This window comes from Neltuma alba, unplaced genomic scaffold (genome assembly GCF_004799145.2).
Source record: "Neltuma alba isolate B1F8T4 unplaced genomic scaffold, ASM479914v2 tig00011122_pilon, whole genome shotgun sequence".
Lineage (NCBI taxonomy): Eukaryota > Viridiplantae > Streptophyta > Magnoliopsida > Fabales > Fabaceae > Neltuma > Neltuma alba.
In genome coordinates this window covers 371,965-387,540 of record NW_021635859.1, presented here as the reverse complement: position 1 = coordinate 387,540, position 15,576 = coordinate 371,965, and the positions used below count along the sequence as shown (strand labels likewise).

The following is a 15,576-nucleotide window of genomic DNA, read 5'->3' as shown; positions in this document are numbered from 1 at the left end:
TTGCTCAACGTACAAAAATACACATTTTTATATGAGCAAGAAAAAGATAACAAAGACCGAGCCAGAGAAGATAACTGGCTTCCGAAAAGCGAAACAGCAAACCACACTTCTGTTCTTCTGTTGGTTCTTTTAATACCGTCAGCACATATGACGATTTTAGACATGACTATGTAGGTACGTTAACCAAGATCTGACTACATCCACGATTCACAAGCAAAACAAAGCCCGCAAGAATAAAATGATGTCAAAGCACAGTTGACGATTCCGTAAAAACATGATTTTTTTTTTCCACCTGAGACAAACTACAGACAAAAAAAGGAAAAAAAAAAAAAGGAAATGCATGATGCTAGCAGAATGTAATCATCCCAACCCTGTCCCCAAAAAAAGAAATCCCAACCCCGTGTCAGTAATCCCCAAAGACCCCAACCCAAGGACACAAGTATGGAGGGAAAAAATATGGATGAAAAAAAGCCCAGTGATACTCAACAGATTCAGGGGGTAAATTTGATGAAAAGGAAGAACAAGTCCCTTGACAAAGCACTTGGGTGGTGCTGAAGAAAAATGGTATAGCCCAGTGAATTCATCCACGCCGATAACCCACAACCAGTTTGAGAGAGCGATCTTTAGGACATAATGGGTTTGTCTTCCGATGATCAAGACTCAACATATGACTCCAGTGGTGCCTGATCAGTGTTAACCCATGAAAAGCTACCTCCACTCAACCATGAAGCCGACAACTCTGCATGAAGACTCCACCCACATTTGCAAACTCATCTCTCCCTTCTTCCTCTTATCTGAACCAGACTTGATGCTCATGCAAAAGTCAGTGATGCATTGGTGATGATGCAAGAGTTAGTGACAACTTGAAGACTGTCGGACTGATAGCTTCTGTTGCCTGAATGCGATGACTTGACACATGCGATCCCAGACCCACCCCGACACACCCAAATGCATGCAGGTATTTTAAGATGATATAGAACGTGCTAATTCAGATGAACCTCAAACAGATATCGCACGATTGATGGCCAACTTGGCCCACTCAGCAGATTCTTTAATCAAATGGTCTTCAGAGGTCAAACATTCATTTAAAAATTCTTTGCTTGACAATGACTGCTGTATCAAAGAACCTGCATTACTTCCAAGTGTATCAGCTAAATCTCCAAGGACCCCAATTGCAGTTTTCATCACCACTTCATCCCTGCATCATAAAAGACACTGACATCACTAAAACATACAAATATAAGAATATATATGAAAAAAAAAAAAGAATATGCTTTATATTTCTTACATGTCTTTTTCCATGTAGATGCTATCCAAGAACTGAAGGATGTGGGGTGCATAAGGAATCAAGAGCTGGGTTTTGGATGAATTTTTAAAACCTTGGAAAATTCCAGAATATGCCTCCAATATCCCATTTCTCAAAGAATTGATGTACTCTGACATTTCATCATCAAAACCTGATGTGTGCGCATACATCTCTGCTGCAAGCTGAAGTGTGTTCATTGCATACATTAAGTATTTATAAAAATTATCTCCTATTGCAAGAGCTATATCACCAATGCACGAGAACAATGGGGGCTTCACAGAACGGTGCAAATTATCACTTGACAAATCCTTTAGAAGTTGGGTCATAATCCCATCACAATAAGGAAGTATTTTATCTTCTAATGCCCTGCATATGTCCCCCACCACACCAACAGTGACTGCACACACTTGGTACTCCTCAAAATTTTGAAGACCCATCTCCAGATAGTTATAGAACTCTGGCATGTATTTAGCAAAATCAGGGCCTGTTGCATAGGCAAGGGCACCAATGGCGAGCATGGCCTCCTCATGTGCAGTGGCATTTCTAAAAGCAAAAACCCTCAAAAATAGCCCCATAATCTGATCAGCATACTGCATGAAGGCATATTTGGTAGCCTCTGATGAGCCTAGCTTCTGAATAATTACCTGCAAGCATCCACAAAGAAGCCCATGCAAATCACTCTGCTTTTCTCTTTCATCAGATGAAAGATTCTGCCCTTCAAGAGACTTGTGCAGCTCCATCATAATGACAGGAACCAGTTGTAACACCAAGGAAGCTGTTTCATCAGTTGAACACCTCACTACTTCATTCAAAGTTTCATATGCAGAAGTCCTCAATCGTGATTCTGTTGCATCTTCTCTGTGTGTAACAGTAAGAAGAGATTGAACAATTTCCTGGAAAAAGGGAGTCAGAGGAGATGTTACTTGCACATCCTCATAACCCTGGGCGAGAAAATAGAGAGCTCCACAAGCCTTCTCAGCAACATTGGGAGCATCCTTCATACTCTGGAGAAGAACTGTGATAATCTGTTGGCAATTCCTTTCATTAATAAGTGGGGTGCCAACAATTGAACTGTGAAGAAATTCAAACATCCGTCCTAGTGTCCAAGCAGTGGTATCCTTCACATGATTATTTGGGTCCTTCATCAATGCACTGAGCATAAATGGTAAAGCAACATTGACAAGAGATGCAAGTTTGTCTGGTGAAGGACCATCCAAGATCGAGCCAAATGCATAAGTGGCTGCCTCTCTCTGTCTCCAATCTGGTTTTGTAATATTCTCCTCAATGAAGGGCATTACAAGCGGCACAATATCATCTCCTGCTGTGCGTGCAACTAAACCAAGGCACGTGCCACCTGCCATTGCAATATTCCAGGCACCTTCATCCAGATCCTGGTCCTCCTCTTGTTTAAGTAGTGTTTCCAAAAGCAAAGGGATAAGTGCAGGAAGAGCCTGCCTGATAAAATAAAAACAAGCCAGATCAGAGTCCCCAGTTGAATCACCCCCATATTCTTCCAAGATATCTGTCTCCTCATCACAAATTGTACTCCAAAACTCAATGGCCTGAAGGGCAACAGGCTCTTCATCACCCCTGACAGCCTTTGCTGTGATGTTGAAAATATCCTGGATGTAAGGAGCTAATTTCTCGTAGTACATTGATGCAATTGAGACCAAACACTCAAAAGCTGCCTGTCGTATTTTCACTTCAGGAGACATAGTTGTCTCGCAAACAACTCTCATGATATAATCACGCTCCATATCATTGCTAAAATTAGCCTGAGCAAATCCTAGAGCATTGTATAATGCCCTGGTAGCAGCAAGCCTAACATCATTGTTCCCATCAGCTACATTCATACCTTGAACTACTGCTGTAAGTATTTTATTTACTTGGTCTTGATCTAAAACCTGAGGAGAAATTTCCTCACACAAATACCCTAGAGTCTCCAAGGTTGCTTGCTTGACATGAGCAGGTACTTGATGAATGTTTGATAGAAGTGCGCCTACCAGTTCAGGCCACTGTTTCTGGGGAAGCTCAATCCCAGCAATTTTAGCAATCACTTGAGATGCAGTAGATCGTGCATCAACTGCAAGGGAAGAGAGAGTTTGCAGCAGGCATGATTTTATCTGGGTCTTTGCTGCAGGATCCAATAACAACCATCTTTGAACCAGCTCACGTTTTCTGTTTTCATCCTTAGCATCCAACGAATTTTTTAGTATCAGACCTGCTAACTTGCGGCTATCAACTGGTTTATCATCGCTTGCTAGTTCTCCAGATAGAGAAAGCAAGAAACCAGGGAAGTTTTGCTCCTGAAATTGTTTCAAGTTTTCCTCAGCATGCTTCCTCACGTTCCCATCAATAGATTGAGCATTCAAAAGAACCTGCGTAACTTCCATCGCCATGGTGTACCTATGATGTGAAAAGCTTTACTCACTAAATTTTGAAAAGGAAATGAGGGCAATTCATCAGAACACCAGATCCAGGAATAAACTCAGAGGAAGGTGAGTTACCAAGTGATATACTATAACTATAGTATACACTTGTCCAAGTACCTTGGACACGAAACAATAAAATAGCCAAGTGAAATTTCTTTTCTTGAAAAAAAAAAATACGATAATCACTCAAAAATTTACATACAAGAAACAACAGATGCATTCGACAAAGAGTTCACATGTTTCTAATAAAAAATGGAGGATGGTTTAATATTATTCCATTCTTAATCAAATGTATCCAGAGATCTATTCTTTTAGTTCTTTTTAGCAAGGACAGAAAAAATCTCTACTCCACTGCAAACGCAAAACAAAACATAGGTTTTGGTCATAGCTCTTTCTTTCCCGAATAATAAAATTCCATATATGAGCAACAGGAATTTGACCACCCCCTCGTCATTAAAAGACGAATAAAATCAAACCGGCAAGTTATATCTGGGAGTAGCCTCAGATCGAAACTGAGAGCATAGTAAGATCGTTCAAATCGACAACGAAACAATAAATCAACTTATGATAATACCCGGTAAGATTGCCAACAAAGCGTAAAAATCCTAAAATGCCCAAAAGAAGGTTCGAAACCAAAAGTCAATCGGATCAATACTTAATGAAAAAACCATGAAAACATAAATTACTAAATTACCTCGGAATTGAATGATTATGTGAATCGGAGGCCACCGCGTGACCGATCTGCAGACGGAAACAAAAGCGAAAGAAGAGTGACAGAGTAGAGAAGAAGCAGCAGAACAAAACAGGAGCGGTTACAACCAGACGCGCTGGATTCGAATTAAACAAAACCTAAAATCGCGTCACCAGAAAAATATAAATATAAATTAAAAATTGAATTATTGAGAAGATTTATTTAAATATTAGTTATTGACACTATTCAAGTTTTAATGTTTTATTCACAGTTGCGCGCCCCTGCTTAAAGTTGTTGCCGCTTGCCTGGACCCGGCGGGCCATGTTTGAATAAATAAAGGATGATTAGTTTTTTCTTTTTAACCTGAAAGGTAATTCTTTTTAGAAGATTTACCTCCATTGGTTTTCTTTTTTTTACCAAACCTTAAATTGCTTTTTTTTTTGCTACGCTAAATTGGTTTTCTGAAACCATGTCTTTTTTTCTTCTTGACATTAAAAGAAAGAAATAAACAATATTAACCTGCTGCGAAATAAAAGAAAAGTTGTTTTTTTTAATAAAATATTTGTATATCTGAAGTTATTTTACAAATATTTGCGTATAATTTATCTATCTAAGAAAATTACTACTCTTTTTATGTATGAGAAATATAATTTCTTGTAAAATTATTTTTTAAGTATTAGTTTTTAAATTATCAAAACCTATTAAAATTATAAGTAAGCTGAAAGAATTAAAAATAAATTGTATGAAAATCTCATGCGCTGAAAAAATATTGCATGAAACTCAATGAGAGCTATAAGAAAAATTGAGAGAAAAAATATTGAAATGGCAAGATATCACGCACTTAGATCAATGTTAGAGAAGCCTAAAATGAGAATGAGACTTGTCAAAATTGAGTGCCTTTTGCAATTTCAAGATTCTTTTTCTATCATTTTCTTTTGATATTTTGAAATTAAACAAATTGAAATCAAAACATTAGCCTGGCTTTGGTGTCTGGAATTATTGGACGCCAATAAAATCAAGTGACAGAAGTCAACTATACATATCAACAGTTATGATTTTTAGACAGCGATCTACTCATCATTGATAACATTCTCGAGAAATAAGAGGTGGGTTTGGCTTTTTTTTCCTTTTCTAAAAAGCCAATATACTAGCTCCACACTTTTTAATAGAGAAATTAGATAACTAATTTAATTTAAAGAGATTAAGAAAATTACTAAGTTAATTAATTGTATTATATGTGTATTAATTTTCTAAACTACCATCTTTAATCATATACATAAGAACTATTTCTTGATAGGAATCCTTTACTAAAAAATTATAAATTTAAGAGACAAAATAAAATAAAGTCTTATATTTAAGACCAAATATAATTTCTAACTAGCTTTCATGTTAAAAATAAAGAGTAGTAATTTGTTACGGAATAATGAGATTCTTAGACGTATGAAAAGGCTATTTAACGTGCCTATAAGAAGAAGAATGGAAGCAGTATGAAGTCTTACGAAAAATAAAAGAAAACTGACAAGAAGAAGTTAGTTTTTTTTAACAGTAATTTATATAAAAAGATGGTCGTTGATAATACATGGAACCCATTTAAAATGATTTATACGAGATACGAGTTAAGCATGTAAGATGACTCAGCTTACATAAAATGTGATTATAAATACTTTTGAAAGTGTTTCCAAATAGGCCCATAATGGTATCATGCAACTTTTATAGTGGTGTGATAAAATTTGTTATTATTGTGTGTGTAATATGTACATATATGTGACTGCCAACTCAAAAGGTGGACTTTTTTGATCTATTTTAATCATTAGAGATGTCCCGGAGGGACATCAAGGTGCTTAGCTAGCTAATGCAAAAGCTCTGACCTTCCAAAGAGCAACTTTATTTTTTGTGAAAATTATTTTGATAAATTTAATCTTGTAATATTAGATTGGATGCCTTTAAACGAGCGATTATATTGCCATGAGCACATACAAAACCTTTTAGGTTTTATAATAATAATAATAATAGTAATAAAAATAATCAGCTTTTGTTACCAAAATAAATTTTAGGGAAAAAAAACACAATTAACGTCCTAAGAAAAGGAGGTGCTAAGTAAATAAAATAATAAAACTCTACATGTGCGTTTGGTGCCCTGGAATAAATGAAGGATTCCAAAAACCAGGATCAAGAAAAGCATATATATGATCACAATGAGCTACGGGGAAGGAAATTAAAATTGGCTTTACTTTATAATATAAACACAAAAGGTTTCATAAGGATTTTGATCAGCTTTAATTTGATGAGAAGATCAAAGTTCGTCGTGATCATCGTGGGAGTCATCTGCATGAACTGTGTGGTAAAATACAATTTCATGATTAATCATCTCTTGTAGTGATAATTTCCCATCATCATTGTCATCAGCCTGCAAAATTAATACACAACAACCAGAGGGGCTTAATTAGACAAAATTATACAATTCTGTGCATAAATAATAGGTAAGTATTCTTCTAAATATGGATATCTCTCTCAGCAAAATTTAAACATTGGTTTATTTTTTTCAAAACTACAAACACCATATGAAACTTTTTGTTTAATAAAAGTAGAAAACTTGTATCAAGTGAAAAGAAAATTTATGCATTTTCAATGAAAAATGGAGAGGGGTGCATCATATGTTACTCCTCGGATCCTAAATATAAGACCCATTTCATAGTGTAATTTACACTACAAATTGGATTTTATATTTAGGACCGGAGGAGTATTTGTTTAAAAAAAAATTGATGACATGACACAAATAATTAAAGAGAGCGAAATAGAAAACTAACCTCGTTGATCAAATATATTGTGTAAAATCTAGCATAAGCTAATTCTCCAGGGTAGAGGTATCGAAGTATGGGCATCAATTCCTCCACCGACAAAAAACTGCCAAATATTTGTTCTTGGTTAATTATATATATCAGATCGAGGGCCAAAGTACTTTTAATTACTTTAAATATTGAATCAAGTAAAACACACACACACACACACACACACTAAATATTTGGAGAGATATGGAAATAAAATGGAAGAAACCAGGAAATCTGAGAGGCCATACATTGAAATAAATCATTAGTATGGAAAATAAAAATAAAATATTTTTTAAAAAAAATCATACAACATTAATCATTTATGTGAACGATAAAAGCTAAACAAGACAACATCGTACAGTTCAGTCGCGCCATTCTTAATTATGGCAAATGCTCTATATATAATCAAAACTGACATAAAACAACAAATTTATAAAAATTCAAGTGGATGGAGATACTAATGTAAGAAGAAATTAGAAAAGGACAATGAGGTTATTACTTGTCGTTGTTGACATCAAGCTCATGAAACTTCTGTTGTGGTTGAGGAACGTTCTTTCCAGCAGTTTCAAATTCCACGTAACTCACGTACGTACCATACACATGGTCTTCAAACTCCTTGAAATTCAGTTTCCCATCATTATCATAATCCATTCTCCTGCATTATATACACGTCACATTCAAACATGTACGCACTACTCATCACAGACATTTCAACCTCATCATGTATATATATATATGTATATGTATTTCTTTTTCTCTGATCCTATTTATACAGTAGAGGAAGATTTTTTTTTTTTAGTTCTGTTTATAAAGTAGAGATAGAAACTTTTTGCAATTCTACTCTTTATTTGTTATTATGTCAACTTCAGATTCATGTGTGTGGTATAATACATATTAGATACGGATAAAGTTAGAAAATTAATAAAATTTAATTTTTTTTTTGTTTGTGTGAACTTACACATAGAATAGGAGAAATACTAATTAATTATTATAACAACGTACAGACCCTTACTTCATCCTATCTCTCAATAGCCATTTCTGCATTCCTTCGTTCTTGCTGTCTTCTGGGTGCAAGAAGCTGCATGCAACAACCCACCAACACTTGTTTATTCATGTAGATATATTTCTTATAATCCAACAACAATAAAACCAAAAAAAAAAGAACAATTTTATTATTACTCTTTAAGCTCGGTGAAGTTAAGCAGTCCATTGTGATCCAAGTCGGCCGTTTCAAATCGCTCTTGCCACCATCCTGCTTCTCCGTGCACCATCCCTTTTTTCTCTGTTTGAAATTCACACATTAATATCCCACAAAATCACCGACTTCTGAGTCTTTAATTGAACGAACAAGTACGTACGTACCTATATCGGAGTCAGAAAACTGGGGAAGATAATCCCGGAAAGAAATGGCGGAGTCGCCATCCTTGTCCTTGGAGTTCAACTCAGTGGAGGTCATATAATCTAACCTATCCATTGACTGTTGAAGAATCCACGCCTCTAACTCGTTGAAACTAATCAAATAATCCTTAGGGTCTCTATCTAACAAAGGGAACAAAATGGTCAACCTCAAGGTGGTGTTCAGTTTCCCACCTGCCGTCAGATACTGATACGTCTCCATAACCTCATTAAACACCGTCGTGTTCGAATTCACATTCACATCGTCCTCTTCCCTATTCGTCGTGTCCACAAAATTATTTCCTGTTGCTACTAATCTCTTCCCGTTATCTTCTGTCCCTGATGATGATCTCTCGTTAATCCGTCTCTCCAGCGGGTCGAAGCTCACACCTCGTTCTCGGATATTGTACCCGAACCGACGGTTCAGACAGGGGCCTCTGCGTTGGTCTTGGATCAGAGGGGAAAGGACGACGAAAAAGAAGAGGAAGGCGGTGGCTATGACGGCGTAAACCACCACCTTTTTCATCTTTGTCAGGAAGCACCGATTATGTTGTTGTTAAAGATACGACACAACGTTTCAACTAATATTTGTCTCAATTAGAACATTACTCTACTGTTAGATATTACATATATTATGGTGAGGTGATGACGTTCATGTCGTATCAGGTGCAGTGGTACCGGTGCCTCTGAGAGGGAGACGGAGAAAGAGAGAAGAAGGAAAGGGAAAGAGGGAGGGTACAAGGGAGGGAGGCTAGAGAGGGGAGGGAAAAGCGGTTATTGACGGTTGGAATGGAAGTTAGGGCTTGGCATAGTTGCCATTATTTTTTTTGTGAGTTTGTTTGTAAACGCCTCCAAATTATACATTAGCTATATATGCCAACGGTGACTCTAAATTTTGCTTGGACTTCAATAGATTTTGTCAAATAAGCGTGAGGCTGGGCTTTGACCTGGGGTTTAACTTCGCCATCCATATGTACTTGTTAAATCAGTTCGTATCTACGCCGCAATCGGCAAAAAAAAGATATGGTTGGTTGTGTGTGTATTTAGTTTGGGATAATTCTTTTCAAGTTTTTCCCAGAGAAAATATAATTTTATTTTAATTTATTCTCAAATAATTGGATTTTAAAAATGTAAATAAAATTTTATGATCATGGAGGGAATAATATGGTCACATAAAGATGGGTGCCTCTTTTTTTTTGAGTAAGTGACATTACTTTAACAGAAACATACAGGCTTAAAAAAAAAAAAAAAACCTAGGATCTAGCCAAAGCAAAAAAAAAAAAAAAAAACCATATCCTCCTTCATCAACGACCGCCTCTTATATATAAGAGGTGGTGATTGATCAAAGATGTAAAAATTTTCTATAAGATCATGAGCAAGTTCAACACTGAGCTTATTCTTGTATTATTGTTGTGTTTTTTGGTGTTCGTACCATTAGATTTGTTTCTTTTCTGCGATGGAGTGAAAAGCAGTGTTTCTCTAGTCGCCACCTGTGTCTCATAAAAATGATGTTTTTTTTTTTTTAACAACAGAACTTTCAATAAATTATAGGATCATAATCTCGACACGGTTAAAAAAAAAAAAAAATCTTGCCATTGAATAATTGGTAGGCATCGGACGGATGCTGCAGCCAATATTTTAATGTCAGTCCGCATGAATACCATTCATAAAACGTACTCTCCAAAAGATTCCCGCCTTGTAGAGGGAGCCAAAAACTAAAGATTCATCGTTGCCTTCGTTTTAACCTTTACCCCACTTTTTAAACGCCACATCATCCTTTTATTTAACTATTACTATTATACACGCCTTGCTTCTCTGTGGCACAACATGATGCGAGTTTTCATTGTAAAAGTAAAGAATATGGCAGTTTCTATTATCTTCCAAAGCAGCAAGTATGTTCCCATTCATTATCCTATCCTACTTTTAAGAAGCCAATAGCCATAAGCCCCCAGCTAATTTCTGTTTCCTTCCTCGTTTGTCCCTTGAATTTCATTTCATTAAACCAAAAAAAAAAAAGAACACCAACAAATCTCGGTATCTACAATTTCATTAAATACCACCAAATACTCCCTTGGATCGACGGTGGTTATGGATCCAGTTCCTTCAAAATCGCAATCGTATTCGTTCCTTCTCCTTGCTTGATCACCAATATCAATGGTGGACGCAGCGTGAGATCTGAATCTGACGGTAGGGTCTGTTGCGACGCAATCCCCCACCTTCTTGAGTCGGCCCACAAATATAATCCTGGGCTTGCCTCTGTTTTGGGCAGACCCCACTGTGGCTTCTCACATGGGCTCTTAATGGGCCTAGATTTGGCCCATTGGAAATGAACACCGAGCCTGGCTCATTCAAGCCCACAATCCAACCAAGTTCAACGCAACCACGGTTAACCAAAACGCTCCGCAAGAAGCACCTGCCGAGGCCGTTACTGTTACTGTTTTCTTCATAAGCCCAATGTCGTAGGAGGGTGTCATGTTGGGCCTAAATAGCCCAAAGTTCCTCTCACAAATTGGGCCGGGCTTCAGATTTTCATCGAAAAGCGCAAATATGTACGCATCGAATGTCCTGTTTGGCATGAGAGGCGTTCCCTCCCCAGAAGACACGTGGCGAACAAGGTTTCCGTTAAACGCAGCAGCAGAACTTGGGTCGATACCTATTTGTTGGGCTTCGCCTAATGTGGGCCAGCCCGTTTCTGCAATAACAATCTCAAGGTTCTCAAAGCCCAGATCCTTCAGGGCCGAGTAAACAGCATCGAGTTGCGCATCTAACATGTTCGTGTATCGAAGCCCAGTGTTTTGATCCACCTCTCCGGGGTTCCCCCGGAAAAGTGCGTAATCTAGCGTTTCGGCGGTGCAACCGAAGAACGGGTAAGGGTTAACCATGAAGGGGGAATCGGTGGCCTCTAGAAAACTAAGCATCGGTTTAATCACATGAGTGTCGTAGCCTTGCCGGAATCTACTGGTGGAAGGGGGGCTGGAGTTCGACAATATGCCTAACGAGTTCGGCGTCGATATTTTTATGCGGTTGTCTAGGGAGGATCCGGTGAGGGCTGTGTGAAGAGTTTGCATGGCGGGAACAAGGTTGCTGATTAGGAGTTTGTTTGCTGTGGATATGACTTCGTTGCCAACTAGGATTCGGATGAGGTTGGTATCGGCCACGAAAGGTTGCACACTGGTGTTCAGCCATTGTTGGGCAAATGTTAGGTTAGTCAGGTGGGGGATTTGATCATTTGGGACTGTAATGGAAATTTCAATCCCCGTATGAGCAAATGCTCGTAAAATTTCTGGGTTAGCATCGAAGAGTCTCACACGGTTGATGATGGTGGATTCTGAGAGGAACTTTGCAACTTGAGGTGGTGGTGGAAGATTATTTGCTACCGTGCCATAGTTAACCCCAATTCCTTGTATTCCTGGAAGACATGGATCACTAGGTTTTTATATTCTGTATAGAAGCTACAATTCTATAAGGGAAATTACTATCCATTGGCATACCTTGGATGAGAGACAATGAAAGTAGAAGCATATATCCTTTGAGTATAGAAGCAAGGGATGCTCCAGCAGCCTTCTCCATGGCTGTAGGTAATGAAGATGATGAATGGTGGTGAATTCGAGGATGCCAATGATGAAGTAATCCCGTGATACCTTGCTTTGTGACAAGGGGGAATTCTTGCTGCTAAGGATCTTCTTTGGGTGAGATTGTGAGAAAGCTCCCTGTTTGTGCTTGCTTAAGTGAATTAAATTGCCATCCCCCATTAGCTTTTTGGACTTTGAATCTCCCTTTTATTTTATAATCATTATTAGTATAAACCATAATCATTTATGCTAGCTTGATCAATGTTTATATGTTCACTTCTGACTCTATCAGAAACGATATAATACGAAAGTACACAGGTCAGGTATTACTTGCAGTTAGCCGGACAGGAGAACAACCTTTCCTTCCCACGATGGGTAAGGTATTATTGCAAATCTTCGTCTCTGTGTTTATTCTGCCTAGAAGACAGAGTCATGTTGCTGCACTTCAACCCTGCCGTCTTGGCGAAGTTTGCTCAAATCAGGTACAGTTTGATAGGCTTATCTGTCAACTTATTTGTATGGGCAGGAACTGAACTCTTTAGATTGTCAATGCCCATTTCAGATTTTGTGACGTCTGATAAGCTCCACTGCTTCTGACTTCAGAGGTTTTTGCTGCACTCGGGGTGGTGCAAAAAATGGCACCATTCTTGGCCTCCTTTGAAAATTTTAACTAGCGGCATTTTCTAGTCGGTAGCTACGAAACGAGGGACGGTGGACGGTGCATCAGGATTTGCTGTCGATTCTTTTTCTGCCGAAAGTTGCCAAGAAGCTTTTACTGTGTTTCTTGCTATCTAATGTTGAGTGGCCCAAAAGAAAAAAAGACACCATCAACCATTTTCACAGACTTTCATTGGAACAAAGGAAAGAGAGAGAGAAAGAAAAAGAACAAAGCAAAGCAACCAGTTCAAATAGAATCTTAAGAATGTACGAGGCTCTGAATTATAATGACAGTTATCATATCCTTGGTTATAACACATGCTAGCTGTGAAAGAAAGTAATGGATTCCATTTGATGATGGGCAGGTAAGCACGAATAGTAAAAAGGGGACGTGGGAACTTATCTGACAATTGATCAAAGCTTGAAGAGCACAAAAGTTGGCGGCAACAACAGTCAACAGCCTCCCACTTTCTAAGATTGCTTGCTCAAGTGAGCATCTCAGGCTCAGAGACACCATGGTACATACTGATCTGATGCAAACTGCAACTGTGGTTGGAATACTCATTTGAGCAAGAAACTTTAAAAAGGGGAACTTTAATCTCTATGCCCCTCTTCCTTCTCCTCGCCCCCCTTCCCCTCTCTCTCACTGTGTGTGAATCTAGCAATACCGCACAAATACAATTCCATATCCCATAGTTCCATAACATATATAATATCTAGGAAGTGCAGGATTGTCTAAAAGCCACAGCCCAAAGTGGCCACCGAATGAGAGCTAAATTGCCCACTTTCTCGTGTATTTGTAAGCAAGTCCTATTTGGATGCAATTTGAGTCGAGGAACACTAACTAGGCTGCCCTAAATGACTTGAAAAGTCCTCAGGGATTAAACATGAAGGTCTACTTCATCAGGGTATTTTAGGTAATGAAAAAAGTTTGTTAAGTGGGAGTGATGAGAACTGTATAGCGGGTTATGCAAGGTTGACGACATTTGACAGTCAGCTTAAGAGGCTAAAAACTGAAAGGAATTTTAGGTACTCATGGAATGGCAGCTCAAAGTTGGTTCAAGCCCAACAACCAAAAATGCAAGTGAAGTCAATCAAGCATTATGGCTGATTAGGTTAATGGGTCGCAAGTACATCTCGTTCCTAATGCTTTACTCATGATCGCCGCATAAAGACAAAACCCACTTTTCACCTCATCCTATTGTTTATACCATAGCGGCTGAGCTTTCACTCTGGGGTGTCCATCAGTAATTCACCTTGCTTATATTCGCGGGAAAATTTTGGCAAGAAAACAAGAATATTTGTGGGGAAATGATGGGAAAATAAAATAAAATTTTTTATTTTTTCATGACAACAGTTACAATTTCAGTTGTTGTAGAACATAAATGGCATTTGGTTTTTAGAGTTAACTGTATAATTCTGACTAAATTAAACATTTGACATGTTATTGGAGAATTTATATTTATTATGATTTAATTAAAACTCAAAAAATAACTTAATGAACAAAAACTAGCCAACGTGGGGCTTTTCGGGGCTGTCTCATTAATGCACAGGGAAGGAAAGAAATGCTTCATATCAAATCCAAAGTATGCATCCTAAAACATGCTGTTAATTGTTGAATCCTTAAATTTGTCATTTGTTGATGAAATCTAGTAGTTTCTCTTATTTTCATTTTTCTATTTTATAAAAGCTTCAATTTATTTTTCCCAATTTAAAATCAATTTATTTTATTCTTTTTAATTTCGAAACTGCTCAAAATTTCCCTATTCTTAGTTCGTTCGGAATTTAACATTAAATTTTACAATATATTAGTTTAATTTCAGTTGATGAATGAAATAAAAATAAAAATAATATTTAATTTAGGGCGGTAAATTATTATATAGATTATGAGATAGATAATATTCATAGATCAGCCGGCAAATTTGAAATTTTTTGCCAATTGAAGTGACAAAGCAGATAGAATTATTCATGATCTCATAGTTCAACTATTTTCTACCATGTTTTGTACACTTGGATTATTGATGGGCTTGTCAATGTGTCATGACGACGTGGGATGTCACTATATTTTAAATTGACGGTCAGATTTTGTTCCCTAAAATGCCTTACAATAATTTTAACTTTTGTTATTATATGTTGTTAATGAATAACTATTAACTCTATAAATTACATAGTTTTAATTTAATCATAGTTACTAGGCAAAAAAAAAAAAATCAGTTCAAAATTAACTGAAGTATATACAATTTCTTACACGTATAGAACCATACTGTGCATTCAACACTTCATGGATGTAAAAAGTAAAGGAACAATATAGATGCATTTACAACCACAATAAACATTTCTTAAATTTATATTAATTAATGTCTTGGATCCAATATGAACTTGAGGGGTTGAAAATCAATCAATCCTCAACTATATTCTTGAAAACTTGTAATACTGATTTGTTTAAAAATAGGTCGGGTATAACATTATGAGATCCAGATAGACCAAATTAATGAAATTTGAATAATATTTTGATGGGGATTTAGGTATATTGAATTAAATAAGAAGCATTATTATTATATGGGATTTTAATTGGAGGCTCAAATAAAAAAATTAATAATTAATTTTTAATTTAAATAATATATTAATTGAGATTTGAATATATTGAATCAAATAGAAAGTATCATAACTAAATAGTATGTTAATTTAGGGTTTA

General features: G+C 36.9%; 3 protein-coding genes and 1 long non-coding RNA gene across 4 annotated transcripts; 1 reads left to right on the top strand and 3 right to left on the bottom strand.

The window, feature by feature from the left end:
* On the bottom strand, positions 1-4,572 carry LOC114761466 (importin subunit beta-1-like). The gene is made up of 3 exons (XM_028950832.1): positions 4,433-4,572; positions 1,289-3,712; positions 1-1,198 (listed from the first exon to the last, which is right to left on the bottom strand). Exons 2-3 carry the CDS (start codon positions 3,703-3,705, stop codon positions 1,000-1,002), a joined length of 2,616 nt encoding a protein of 871 aa, XP_028806665.1. The 5' UTR covers positions 3,706-3,712; positions 4,433-4,572; the 3' UTR covers positions 1-999.
* Positions 4,573-6,722: 2,150 nt separating this feature from the next.
* Positions 6,723-9,178, bottom strand: LOC114761471 (reticulocalbin-2-like). Its single transcript, XM_028950841.1, has 6 exons — positions 8,620-9,178; positions 8,437-8,539; positions 8,270-8,335; positions 7,757-7,912; positions 7,237-7,333; positions 6,723-6,836 (listed from the first exon to the last, which is right to left on the bottom strand). Exons 1-6 carry the CDS (start codon positions 9,176-9,178, stop codon positions 6,723-6,725), a joined length of 1,095 nt encoding a protein of 364 aa, XP_028806674.1.
* A 1,299-nt stretch (positions 9,179-10,477) lies between these two features.
* On the bottom strand, positions 10,478-12,239 carry LOC114761470 (glucan endo-1,3-beta-glucosidase). Its single transcript, XM_028950840.1, has 2 exons — positions 12,144-12,239; positions 10,478-12,061 (listed from the first exon to the last, which is right to left on the bottom strand). The coding sequence occupies exons 1-2, from the start codon at positions 12,220-12,222 to the stop codon at positions 11,001-11,003; spliced, it is 1,140 nt and encodes a 379-aa protein (XP_028806673.1). The 5' UTR covers positions 12,223-12,239; the 3' UTR covers positions 10,478-11,000.
* A 378-nt stretch (positions 12,240-12,617) lies between these two features.
* On the top strand, positions 12,618-13,745 carry LOC114761475 (uncharacterized). The gene is made up of 3 exons (XR_003742158.1): positions 12,618-12,706; positions 12,787-13,148; positions 13,247-13,745. It is a non-coding gene; the product is annotated as an uncharacterized LOC114761475 (long non-coding RNA).
* Positions 13,746-15,576: the final 1,831 nt, after the last annotated feature.

What these genes read in the sequence shown, in the direction of transcription:
- LOC114761471 (XM_028950841.1), bottom strand. Translation starts at nt 9,178, where the DNA reads ATGAAAAAGGTGGTGGTTTACGCCGTCATAGCCACCGCCTTCCTCTTC. An exon ending in GTTTTCTGACTCCGATATAG is followed by an intron (nt 8,540 to 8,619) that starts GTACGTACGTAC and finishes AATTTCAAACAG; the next exon opens with AGAAAAAAGGGATGGTGCAC. An exon ending in CTTGATGTCAACAACGACAA is followed by an intron (nt 7,334 to 7,756) that starts GTAATAACCTCA and finishes AATATTTGGCAG; the next exon opens with TTTTTTGTCGGTGGAGGAAT.
- LOC114761466 (XM_028950832.1), bottom strand. Translation starts at nt 3,705, where the DNA reads ATGGCGATGGAAGTTACGCAGGTTCTTTTGAATGCTCAATCTATTGAT. An exon ending in ATCTACATGGAAAAAGACAT is followed by an intron (nt 1,199 to 1,288) that starts GTAAGAAATATA and finishes TTTATGATGCAG; the next exon opens with GGATGAAGTGGTGATGAAAA.
- LOC114761470 (XM_028950840.1), bottom strand. Translation starts at nt 12,222, where the DNA reads ATGGAGAAGGCTGCTGGAGCATCCCTTGCTTCTATACTCAAAGGATAT. An exon ending in TTCATTGTCTCTCATCCAAG is followed by an intron (nt 12,062 to 12,143) that starts GTATGCCAATGG and finishes CATGTCTTCCAG; the next exon opens with GAATACAAGGAATTGGGGTT.